Source organism: Mus caroli, chromosome 1 (assembly GCF_900094665.2).
Source record: "Mus caroli chromosome 1, CAROLI_EIJ_v1.1, whole genome shotgun sequence".
Lineage (NCBI taxonomy): Eukaryota > Metazoa > Chordata > Mammalia > Rodentia > Muridae > Mus > Mus caroli.
The window spans coordinates 34,256,216-34,269,452 of NC_034570.1; the positions used below are offsets into that span (position 1 = coordinate 34,256,216).

Sequence of the window (13,237 nt, forward strand, 5' to 3'; positions counted from 1 at the left end):
TCACCGTATCCCATCCATTGAAACCAGTCTCTCTGATTTCTCCTCTGCTTGGTTACGTTTGTGCAGCTGTGATGGAAAGCAGAGAGCCCAGGCAGGAGTGAGGGGCAGCAATGACCTCTAGGCCACCTCTATCAATTGGGACTTTTGCAGCTAGGCCCCACCCCAAACATTTCCCTACCTCTGTAAACTCCATCAATGGCTGGGGACCAGTGTTCAGACCACGCAGCAAGCCTGTGGGAGACTTGTCCTTTAAAACCAGAACATCCCTTAAACCCAATTCCTCACAAGATTGCATTAGTCCCCTGGTTTCAGCATAGTGGTATAACACTCTAGCAATTGTGACTCCATCTTAAATTTTACCCTGGTCTTTTGGGGCTCAGTGTAGAAGCTCAGTCCAAAACAATAGCCCCCGGAAATTTCTATTTCTTTAAAAATTAATATTCCTGGGCCAGGGGGATGTAGCTAGGTTGGTAGAATATTTATGTTGCATGCATGGAGCCCTGAAGGGTTCAGACACTGGCAGGACACAAACCTGGATGTGGTTGATCATGCCTGTAATCTCATGTTGAGGAGGAAGGATGCCCAAAAGTGGAAGGATCAGATATTCAAAGTGATCTTCTGCCCAGTGAGTTCAAGGTCACTCACAGGGACAGCCAGATGTCTCCTATAAGTCCCCTTAACCATCCCTTTAGCTCCTGTAGCTGTTCCCACCTGACTTTTGCTTTGCCTACACACAGAGCCATTCCACAGGAAGAGAAAGAGTGGCTGGCTGCTGTCTAAATAATCCCTTGAGGGCATGCCCAGTCAAAGATGTGGACTTTAAAAATGTGGACTTCAGGTTTACAATGGGAGCCAGTCCTTTGGATGGATTCCTACACAGAGAGTCAGCACAGAGATAAATATAGGAATTGTCCAAGGATGGAGTGTGTTATGTGGTTAGCCTGGCAACGGCAGATGCTGAGGATGCTGGCTGAATTGGTGGACCTTGATATCCACAGGCCTACTTTGTGGGCAGGGTCACTGGCTTGCTGTCCACTGTAGACCTCTTCTGCTTCTCTAACCCTTCTGAATAGGCGTGGTGGGCAAGCAGCTGCTTGGGCTTCGTGGCTAGAAGGAGGAAGAGTCTGGGCTCACAGTTAGAGGGAGATCAGTTCTGGAGATAGCCTGTTCCAAGGTGTGGGCAAGGAACTGAGAACTGAGGTAGGGGTGTAGCATTTCCCAACCTTGCTGCAGGAAGACCTACATCCCACTCTGGGGTGAGCTGGCATTGTTAGCCTAAGGAGAGATATTGGTCCATCCGTGAAAGCCTCAGCCTCCCATGATGGAGCATTCTCATGGGTGCTCCACATTCTTGTCTGACCTTTGATGTCTTCTTTTCGTGTATAAAGCAGGACTTTTTCTTAGTCCTGGTCTGTAGGAATAACATCTGTATTTAAAACATACTGTTTTTAATACAGCTGTTGTGCTACACCCCTACCTCAGTCCTCAGTCCCTTGCCCACACCTTGGAGCAGGCTATCTCCAGAACTGATCTCCCTGTAACTGTGAGCCCAGACTCTTCCTCCTTCTCTATGATGCTAGGCAGTGGTGGCACACACCTTTAATCCCAGCACTTGGGAGGCAGAGGCAGGCGGATTTCTGAGTTCGAGGCCAGCCTGGTCTACAGAGTGAGTTTCAGGACAGTCGGGGGTACAGAGAGAAACCCTGTCTCGAAAAACCAAAAGCCAAACAAAAGGAAACAAACTAGCAAATGCAGGGCCTGGGGAGTTGGCTCAGTCTGCAGAGTTCTAGCACCCAAACCTGAGGACCTGGGTTCCTGTAAGCCCAGTACTGGGAGCACAGATTCAGGCAGAATGCTGAGCTCAGCAACCAGCCCAGCCAACTCAGTAAGCACCAGGGTTAGTGAGAGACCTCGTCTTAAAAACAAAGTGGAGGGAGCTGGGGTAATGGCTCAGCCAGTATAAGTGCCTGTTAGGTACATATATGTCCTGAGTTCAAATCCCAGCACCTATGTAAAAATCCAGGCCTGGCCACACTCAGCACCACACACCTGTAACGCCATTCTGTGGAGGGACAAGATAGGAGGGTCACTTAGCTGCCAGTCAAGCTGTGGTTCAGAGAGAGACCCTGTTGCAGGGGAATAAAGTAAAGAGTAAGGAATGGGACACATGATGTCCTCCTTTGATCTCTCTCTGGGTGTACACCTGCATATACACACATATATACAGGCACACATACACACATGCACACATACAGACACATACACACTCACACATACATACACACACACTCCTACACATATACATTCAGACCATTCAGATTTCATTTCTTGTAATTTTGATAAATAGCTGATAATGCTCTTCGGGGTTTCTAATTGGAACCTGCTCTTCAAAGCCTTTGACGCATCAGGAGCCCTTAAGGAACTAACCCACAACAAGCTAACATAGCAAAAGGTACCAGTGAGGTGGTCTGGGAAGCCATGATGAGGAAGCCATGAGAGGCAGTGGTGCTTCAAGGACTGATGTCTGAGGTTGACCTATGGAGTACCTGAAACCTGCAGCTTGTTCTTCCGGCCCTCCACCTTCTTCTAAATTGGGAGTAGCAATAAATTTAAACCCTGGAAATAGGAAATACCTCTAACAAAGCCACCCTATAATTATGTATTAGAAATAATGATTGCTGGGAACTCTTGTGAACTGGCTTATGTCAAATAAAAAAAGGATTCTGCAGCTCTGCTAGGTTTCTAGTAATTAGTACTTAGATAGGTTTTAACAACACAAGCTCTGTTCGTGCCTTACTTTGTTAAACAAAATTATTTTAAGAATGTGTATATTTTCTATGTTGGTGATGTGTTTTTATGTTATACAACATACCTGATGCACCATAGAGAATGTCTTGTCATTGTGGAAAGTTAGAAAACTTGGCCTTGGCGGTGTGTGCTCTGGTCCAGTCAGGCCTCAGGTAAGTACACAGTTTCAATTTAGTATCCTCCAAATGCCAGGAACTCTTGTAAATGGTTTGTTGAACAAGTTCAAAGCATGTTCCCTACCCCAGCAGGCCAGTTAGTCATTGTCCTTTAAAATCACAGCCTGTGTCTGATGACCCTCTGTGCATTTCAGTAACACATTTTAAATATTGGAATCACAGGGAGAGCTTCTTGCCCACTGTGTGCGGTGAACACACAATGAGCTTGGGGTGCTCACTGGTGCTCTCTAAGCCTCAGCCTCCCGGTCTGAAGGAGACACCAAGCCGAGCATCTGACTGGGTAGGGCTTAAGTGAGGTGATTCTATTGAGGGTCTGGCCTGAGGCTAGGCAGTGAGCCTTCTCTCAGGCTCCTTCTGCCTTTGCCTTCTCCCTTGCATTCTCCCCTCTGTCTTTGCTACACCATGCGGAAGGAGGCTCTTCTTACCTTGAACACCACACTTCCTGAACAGTAGAGGGGCACTTTCTACCGGAAATATGAACAGTGGGAATCCTGGAAGCTCAATGGCAAAGCTACCTCATTCTCGTTAATGTTCTGCTGTAGTCTGCTCACACAGAGCAGGCCATGCACAAACCTGCATGTGCTTAGTCTATTTGCTATACCACAGTGGGAGAAAGGTTCCCCAAGTGACCTACCTGTACATTCTAGAAAACACATCTGCAACTCAGTGACCTAGTGAATAACCTTCGGACAAAAAGCCTCCCACCTTGTCCCAACCCCACAGCCACGCTGTGTGATGCACGCCCAGCTCTTTTTATGCAACAAGCTTCCATCCAAAGCAGGACTTGTGGATGGTAAGCAACACAATGTTCTCGTGATAGAAGGCAATAACATGCTACAGACAGGCGTTGTTTGTTTGTTTGTTTGTTTGTTTTTAAAGGACAGGATTTGCAACTACCACTTCCATTTTGACAACCGCGATTTCCAAATGGGTGTGTCTGGATTGAGTACGGCGTAAACGGAAACGTCTCTGTGTGAGTGCCTGTGTAGATGATGGGTCGGCAAAGGACCACTCCGATGAATCTCAACTCTAGCCCAAGGCTCCCTGTTCATCTTTTCTCATTCTGCTGTAGGGTGACAGGGCAGCTGGGCACCCTTCAAACAAAGAGGCGGCAGTCAGAGACTGTCTGGCTTCTTTACTTCAAAGGTCTTCATTTGGATGCAAACCCCAAGACGTTTGTGTTACTATCAGGCCTTCCTTGGAGCTGCTTTGAAGTACTCCTCCCTCGGGATGTCAGATACACCTCCATACCATTTCTGAAGCCAGATGTGTTCTACCCACATCTTCATGAAGAACCATTCGTACTGTCGGGGCCACTTCCTCATCCCTGGGTGCCTGCAGGAGCAAAGGGATAGCACAGTGAACCTTTAGTTCTCCACCTGGGCCAGTCCCAGGGTACCTCCCGCCTGTAGGCCTGATTTGGGTTGAGAGTTCTTCAACCCAGGCAGAGGTAGAATCTGATGAGCTGAGGGTGGGGGAGCCCCAGGGAGGCAGGAAGCTGTAGTCTCCATACAGAGCAGCTAAGCGCTCAGTTCTGGAGCCTGCTAATGAGTTCAGATGCTAATGCTGCATCTATGGCTGTCTCCTCGCCTGCTGCATCAGTGAAGGCTATGATTGATGCGTTTATAAAAAGGTGAAGAGAGAGACAATATGTCCTCTGGGTGTGTAGTCAGGTATGGGGGAAGGCAATGTCTCAGCTGGCCCATGCTGAGGCATTCCTTTGACAGTATATTATAGAATAGAGTTTACTTAGGGCATGGGGAAGGGAATTAAGAGGGTAGTAGAGGCAGAGAAAGGTAGAGAGAGGGAGAGAGTAGAGAAGTAGAGGCAGGCCATGAACATGTGGAGAGAGAGAGGAGGGAATGGGGAAGGGAGGTGGGAGAGGAAAAGTCCAAGAGGGCAAGAGAGAAGCAAGAGAGAGAGGAGGGGGCCAACAGCCCCTTTTATAGTGGGTTAGGCCCACCTGGCTATTGCCAGGTAACTGTGGGGTGGAGTTTAGACAGAATGCTAACACCAATGCTTATTACATGGCTGTACAGGGAGCAAACAGGAGGCACCCACAGAGATAACATTCATTCCCAGCCAGTGCTCAGTGGATGGTGATAGTTGAGAGTGGGAAATATCAAAAAAGACCATGTGTGTGTCTGCAGGAAAGAACGGGGAGCCTGTGAAATGCGTCTCCTCCTGGAGAGATTTCGTTCCTGCAGGAAGCATGGACAGAGAGCTCCACCTGAGTCCCCTGCTACATTCTCGCCTGCCTTCCAAACACATTGTAATACCTATGGAGGCAGACGCGGCGTTCCATCTGTTCTGTAAGATTTAATAAAAATCACATCATATATATCAACCCCTATATAGGTTGGTCCTGGGGTGTTTGAAAAAGCAAACTGAGCAAGCCAGCGGCTACTGTCTCTGAAATCCATTTATTCTTCTCTAGTTTGGGACAAGCCAGTATATATATGATGTGATTATCACAAGTCAAGGGCCAATGGCAGGCCAGAAGGATGTCTGAAACAAATACCATGGTGGTCTTTGTAGAGATGTCTGAGCATGCCCAAGGCACAGATCGGGTTAGGAAAGCCCTCTTGCTTTCATGCAAGGCATGTATGTGTGCTGCTTGGTTCTTGCCAGCTTGACACAAGCCAGAGTCATCTGAGAAGAGGAAAGCTCAGTGGAGAAAAATGCCTCCATCAGAATGGCCTGTGCGCAGTTTCTTGATTAATGACTGTCCTGGATTAATGATGATGAGATTTGCCACCCCTATATAGGTTGGTCCTGGGGTGTTTGAAAAAGCAAACTGAGCAAGCCAGCGGCTACTGTCTCTGAAATCCATTTAATCTTCTCTAGTTTGGGACAAGCCAGTATATATATATAAGCCAGTATATATATATATATATATATATATATATATATATATATATATGATGTGATTATCACAAGTCAAGGGCCAATGGCAGGCCAGAAGGATGTCTGAAACAAACAAATATATATATAGTATATATAGTATATACTATATATATTATATACAGTATATATATATATATATATATATATATATATACACACACACACACATATATATATCTGCCCCAGCCTTCCAAATGCAGGAGCTATAGGCACGCACCAACACACCTGGCTCCAGGGAAACCAATTTTAAAGCATCCTCATACCTTGAAAACATGGCTTGCTTGGCGAACTCCACCTCCCCTGGTGGCACCGTGACCATCCGGCCGGTGAGCGTTAACCGGGCACATCTGGGGTCTTCTGGGTCGACGATGTTTTTTCTGCATGAGAAGAACATTGTTCATACGTGAAGGCAATGGCAACACAAGAGCCTGGAACACTGGGGATTTCATCAAACATTTAAAGTAGTCACATTGCCAATTATAGCACCTCAGATTTTTATCTTGTCCAATGCCACTGTAAGATACTTTATCATAGGCTGTGCAGGTTTTGTGCATATACTGGATGCCAGCAGGGTAGTCAGAGACATGGATACACTCTAGGCTCAGGTCCTCATGCCATGGAAATTGCAATTTGCTATTGTTACTATGGTAGCCTATGTGCTACCACACTTGGTGGGGAAAAGATCATCCTGAATTCTGGGCTGTGGTGGTGGGAGACTTTAATCCCAGCACTCAAGAGGCAGGCAGATCTCTGAGTTTGGGGCCAGCCTGGTCTACAGAGTAAGTCCCAGGACAGCCAGGGCTACACAGAAAGACCCTGTCTTGGGAAAACAAACAAACAAACAAATAAAACAACAACAACAACAACAAAAACACCCTGACATACTAAAACCAAGAAATCACAGGGTTAATGGAAAGCAAACCCAGGTTTATTTATGTGTAAAAGAGAGTCACAAATAGAGCAAAAGAGACAGAGAGAGAGAGAGTTCTGAGCCTCTTGGGCTACTCCCAGCTTGGTCCTTGGACGCCAAGTCTATCAGGGTGGTGTTGAATTTTGTCAGTGCATTGGAATGTTCAGGTTAGGAGGAAAAACTGGTCACTCTGGTATTTCTCAAGCCTTGGAAGGCTTTGGTAGGTTCTGGAAAAAAAGTGTTCCTCCAGGCAGGTTCAGTTCCAGACACTGTGCCTGTGAGGTAGTCCAGTCAGCAAATCTGTAAGGCTCAGGAAAGATTCATTCACCCTCTCCCCCATCGTGTGTGTGTGTGTGTGTGTGCTCACTTCTCTCCTCCTCCCTTGGTCTGTAGTCATTGAAATAATACCCATCATGCAACTTTGTCAGATCTTAAAGTTTCATCATCTTTGCCCGGCCCGCTGCCCTCCCTTCCTTCCTTCCTTCCTTCCTTCCTTCCTTCCTTCCTTCCTTCCTTCCTTCATCTTTTTCTTTTCCTTCTCTTTATCCTCCTCTTCTTCTCCTCTTCCTCCTCTCTTCCTCCTCCTCTTTTTTCCTTCTCCTCTTCTCCTTCTCTTCCTCCTTTTCTTCTCCTTTTTCTCCTCCTCTTCCTCAATCTCCTCTTCTTTTCCTTCTGCTCTTTCTCCTCTTCCTCTTTTCTCCTTCTCTTTCTTCTCCTCTTCCTCCTCTTCCCCCTTTCTTCCTCCCCCACTCCTCTATTTTTTTTAAAGGAAACAAGAGCAGTGACACCCTCCATATTTTTCCTGAATTCCATTTTCTTCCTGGAGTCACCTTTAGTGTTTCACATCTGACATTGTATTTTATTATTTATAGGCACCAGCAAGCAACATCTTGCTTTCTGTGGACTTAACACGGTGTGCATATATCAAACTATAACCCTACCACTTGATGTTTCCCACCCGATTTGTGTCGAAGATTTGTTCGTGCTGATGGCAGGTGGTTCGACTCCAATTAGTTATCTGTGTGCTGTCTGTATAGGTCTATGTAAAAATGTTTATGAAATTTATCTATTTGTTCTACTTTGGTTGCCCTGTTTTCATTCTAACTTGGCTGTAAATGATTCCGTGGTAACCATTGCTGCATATGACTCCCTGGGCCTAGATGGGAGAATGACCATTGGTTGGCACAGTCTCTTTGGCTTTGTGAAACGCTTTTGCAATTCAAATTCTGACTAGGAAGGAATTTGTGGCTATTTATTCTCTCTGACATCTGATACTAACAGAATAAAGTTTTCACAATTGAACATTTCAGTAGTGTTTAGTTATAGCTCCTTGGTTGTATGTGAAGTTAAACATGTAACCTGTTTCTATGTTTATCGCTCATTAGATTTTTCTTTTCTAGTCTTTCCTTTCCTGTTGCATTAAGTGGTTTGCCTCTTACTTATGTATCCATAACTGTACTCTTGCATTCTCATTTCAGCCCTGTCTCCAAATAGCTATCAATGTATATATGTATATATTTATATTTATATCCAACTTTAAGTCTAAATCTTACTATGTAACATATAAACCCAGTTAGAGTTTCAGTTGAAAGAATTGACTAGGCCATACTCCCAGGAAGAAAAGCATTTGTTGATTATTAGAAGTTCAAATATATGCAGTCAGTTTTTTAGCACTGAGCAAAGTCAGGAAATGGAGGAGGGTTCACTTTGGTCCACAGCTTCGGAGTTATCAGCCTAGCATCAGCTGACCTGTTGCGGTGAGTCCTTAGAAAGCTGAACAGTATGATTGGGGAGCAGGGGGAAGGGAGACGCTGCTCACTCCGTGGTGGATGGGAAGCAGAGAGGGACAGGAGAAAGGGATGTGAAGGTGAGATCTTTCTAGGGCTTTGTGATCCTTGGTGGCTATTGTTGGTTGTCAACTTGACTACATCTGGAAATAAGTAAAATCTGAGTGGCTGGGCACACCTGTGAGGGATTTTTTTTTTCCCTTAAGTAAGTCATTTGAAATGGAAAGAGCCAATTTTAATTCCGATCTTTTGTGGTGGGAAGACCCACCTTTAATCTGAATCACACCTCCTGTTAGCGGCTTGTATAAAGGACATGGAAGAAGGTAGCTTGCTCTCTCTGCCTGCTTGCTCTTGCTGGCAAGTTCAGTTCCTCTCTGGTGTCGCAGCCTACTTCATCTGGATTCCAGTGTATCCTGAAGACCAGCTGAGACATCCAGCCTTGTGGACTGAACTAAGAAGCCTTGGGCCTTCTGTTGGTAGACAGCCCTTGCTGGACTAGCAGGGCCACAACTTGTAAGTCACTCTAATAAATCCTCAATCTCTCTCCTCTCCTCTCCTCTCCTCTCCTCTCCTCTNTCCTCTCCTCTCCTCTCCTCTCCTCTCCTCTTCTCCTCTCTCTCTCTCTCTCTCTCTCTCTCTCTCTCTCTCTCTCTCTCTCTCTCTCTCCATTCTATGAGTTTTGCTTCTCTTAAGAACCCTGAATAACTCAACATACGCTCTCTATAGAGATATATACTCTAACTATGCTTCACTTTCTGAAGTTTTCATCAGGCACCAAAATTATGCTATCAACTGGGGACTGAGTTTTCACCCATGAGGGAATATTTTATATCCAAGCCATGCATTTTGCCTGGGCCCAAAAGGCTCATGGTCAACTCTTTTTAATAAAAGGACTTATTTTATTTATCTGAGTACACTTTAGCTGTCTTCAGACACACCAGAAGAGGGTATTGGGTCCCTGTTATAGATGGTTGTAAGCCACCATGTGGTTGCTGGGATTTGAACTCAGGATCTCTGGATGAGCACTCAGTGCTCAGAACCCTGAGCCATCTCTCCAGCCCTCATGGTCAACTCTTAATATCAATATGCATTTAGTCTATCTCCAATATTTCTCCCCCAAAGTCTGAACAGTGCTAGAATGGCTTAAAAGTTCAAGTCCAAAGTTTCTTCTGAGACTCAAGACAAACCTGGCTGCATGCCTCTGCAACTTCAAAAGTCAAGTTGCACACTTACAACATAAAATGGTACAACCTAAACACTCCCAGTTCAAAAAGGAAGGCAGGGACCAGAAGTAAGGGTGAGAGGGAAAGGAAGACCCAGACCTAGCAGGGTAAACGTTAAACCTTAAACCCTATAGCTCCATGCCCAGCTCCCGCGTGGTGTGCAGTGAGCTCCATTCCTCGGCTTTGACGTTTGCAGCCCCGAAGGTTTCTCTCTCATGCTGGCTCTATGTGCTGCCTGTAGCTTTCCTTAGGAGAAGTTTCACTTTCTGGGCTCCGACATCCAGGGTGTCCACTGCAGCTCAGGGTTCACCCTCAAGGCTTTACTCATTGCCCTGGCTAGGACTGCCGGAAGTGACTCTAGGACTACCGGAAGTGACTCCAGGACTGCCGGAAGTGACTTCAGCCCCATTACATATTTTGGGGCCTTTTAAACTTTCCTGAACAATCTGGGTGTGTGCTTCCACGACTACATCACCTATGCATTCTGCATACATGCAAACTTAGGATGTATACAGACAACGCCAAGTTCTGCTATCAGATCTAACTGTAGCGAGTCCTCCTTGGACCATGTCTTGGTGGTCTCTGAATGCCTATATAGCTGAGCAGAGTGAAATGAATTCTGGTAAGACAGTTTCCTTGGAGGCCTTTTGTGAGCAGAAAGTTCCAGAGCCCTCTTCTCTAAGCCAAATCTTTCAAACAAATTTATTCCTTTACATCTTTAGGCCAGAAGTGGACAGAATCTGGCCAATTCTCCTGCTACCCTCAGGAAATCTTTGCCAGTGTTATGGTTCAAAGTATGAAATTCCTTTTTTATTGGTGTTAATCTGTTTTTTGATGCTGCCTTCATTACCCCAAACTTGAAAACCACTTCTCTCCTGTCTAAACAAGTTTTTCAAATCTTCCTGATCTCTTTTTTCTTGCTCTCAAATTAAACACCCAGAATTATTAAAAACACCCAATGTCTTACTTAGGGATTCTATTGCTAAGGCAAAAACCAACCAACCAACCAAACAAACAAAAAAGCCATGACCAAAAAGCAAATTGGAGAAGAAAGGCTTAATTTAGCTTAATCCTCCAGGTCTTAGTCCATCACTGGAAGAAGTCAGGACAGAACTCTAGCAGGGCTGGAACCTTGATGTTGGAGCTGATGCAGAGGCCATGGAGGGGTGCTGCTTACTGGCTTGCCCATCATGGCTTGCTCAGCTTGCTTTCTTATAGAACCAGGACCACCAGCCCAGGGATGGCTCCACCTACCACTGGTTGGGTCTACCCCATTGATCACTAATTGAGAAAAGGCCTTACAGTTGGATCTCACGGAGGCATTTCCTCAGTTGAAGCTCCTTCTTTTCTGACGACTCTAGTTTGTGTCAAGTTGACATGCAAAACCAGTCAGTACACTCAAAATAACATACTGCGTAGCTTGAAAGCTGCAAAGCCTCCCACAACGTCTCGGGGAAGGGATAAAATGCAGACCAGAAGCTTGCTCCAATGCAGCCCACACAGACTGCCCTCGGTTCTTAATGGAGAGCTTGCTCCCACCTAATGTCAAATGTATACTCTAGTCAACCAGAAGCATCCTCTTAGCTCGCAGTGTTGTTCTCTGGCTTCTCCAGAGCGCATTTCCAAACTTCTAGATTCATCCAGCAAACCGGTTCCAAAAAGCTTCTAAATCAAGTATCATGTTTTTACCACAGTTTTTCGCTGAGCAAATCCATTTAAGGAAGGAAATTTACTTTCTCTCATCGCTTCAGAGTTGTATTCCACTGTCTGCTGTTACTGGGGCCCAAAGGGAGGCTGACTATCATAGAGCAGCTGACGGAACAAGCTCGCCTTAAGATGGACAAGAGGCAGAGAGGACTGGGAGAAGGCAGCAACAGAATCTGTCTCTAATGACATGCTATGTCACTAGTGATCCACTTGCTTCCACTGCCCCCACTCCAGAACTTTCTATCTCATTCCAAAGTAGTGCTGTGTTCTGGGGGCCAAGTCTTTACCAAGATGGAGGACACTTCACACTCAAACCATAATATGTGCAAGGCATACCTTTCAACACAATCGTCCTTTAAATCCTCCTTTAAACAACAGTCCTGGAAGTTTGTTTATGTAATTATATACTTGGGCAGTCAGCACCATTGTCTAATTTTAGACCACGCATATAGCATGTGCCAGTCAGACTATGTGCTGAGTATAACCTCATGTAGAATCACAAAATTCCAACAGTCAGCATCACTATAATGAAGGGCAACAGGCTAGAGACCTTTCTCTGCCAGATGGTGACCTGTAGTAGAAGTCTGTAGTGTGTAGCTTTGATACCCTGCATAAGCTCTGGGAATGGGCTGTGCTACCAGCCCCAACCCAGATTACCTTGAATCCACAGATAAAATACACACACACACACACACACACACAGCTCAATTTCAAGTTGCCTTTTGGTACAGTTGCTGGGTGCTATTTATCTCCCACCTGGAGAAGCATACCCTTATCAATATCCTTAGCTCCATACCTTTCCACCTGCCCTAAACTTTAGTTGCTCAGTTACATCTAGTCCCAGTTAAACAATCACTTTCAACCACCTGCCTATAAGAGTGGCCTCAGGCTGCCGCTCTGCCCAAGATTTCATATGGCTGGTCACTTTTTCTCCCTCAGAAGTGTGGTGAACTCTCCTCTCCTCACCTTTTCTTGCATCTGTCTCCTGTCCATGGGGCACCCTCCCCCCGAAGTCCCACCTATTCCTTCAGCCCAGCAATTGGCCCATGGCTTCTTTACTGACAGATCAAGAACCAAATGGGGAACAGGACCTTAGCATCAGTCCCGCCCCTACAGAAGTCATATTCATTAAAGCAATCCTCAGGCATTGATAAAAGAAGAAGGGAGAGAAAAGGCTCAGAAACACACCGTTCATATAGGATGCCTGATATTCGCAATAGAAACTAGCAGGTAAAGTTTTATTATTCAATAATCAGTGATGAAAAAGTTGACTATCTAGAAAAAGCTTTAACAATAGATCATTATAAACCAGACATAGTGGTACACACCTTTAATTCCAGCACTCAGGAGGCAGAGGCAGGTAGCTCTCTCTGAGGTTTAGGTCAGCCTGGTTTACAGAGTGAGCTTCAGGACAGCCAGAGCTCTGTAGTGAGATCCCTTTTGGCTTCCTGGAACCTGTGCCCCAAATCCTTATGTTGCTTTGTTCACATATCGATTCTACACAGAATCAATGATTTAAATGTATAAAGCTGTAGAAGTTAGGGTTGGTACTACAACCCAGCCCTGTGCTCTCAAAAATAAAACTCAGACTCAAAATATATTTACAAATACCTCGTCCATATAGTTAGGTTCTTCTCTGACTAGACCATAATTTAAAATAACCTATTTATTCTAATCTCCATTCTGCTACATGGCTGGTTACCTGTGCTCAGGTACCAT

General features: G+C 45.4%; 1 protein-coding gene across 1 annotated transcript in view; it reads right to left on the reverse strand.

Moving 5' to 3' along the window:
* Positions 1–2,304: 2,304 nt before the first annotated feature.
* Creg2 (cellular repressor of E1A stimulated genes 2) overlaps positions 2,305–13,237 on the reverse strand; it is a 30,994-nt gene continuing 20,061 nt past the window's right edge. The window contains exons 3-4 of the mRNA XM_021172533.1: positions 6,155–6,268; positions 2,305–4,319 (exon numbers count right to left, since the gene is read on the reverse strand). Coding sequence (XP_021028192.1) covers positions 4,172–4,319; positions 6,155–6,268 — 262 coding nt within the window. The 3' untranslated portion in view covers positions 2,305–4,171. The remainder of the gene's footprint in view (positions 4,320–6,154; positions 6,269–13,237) is intronic.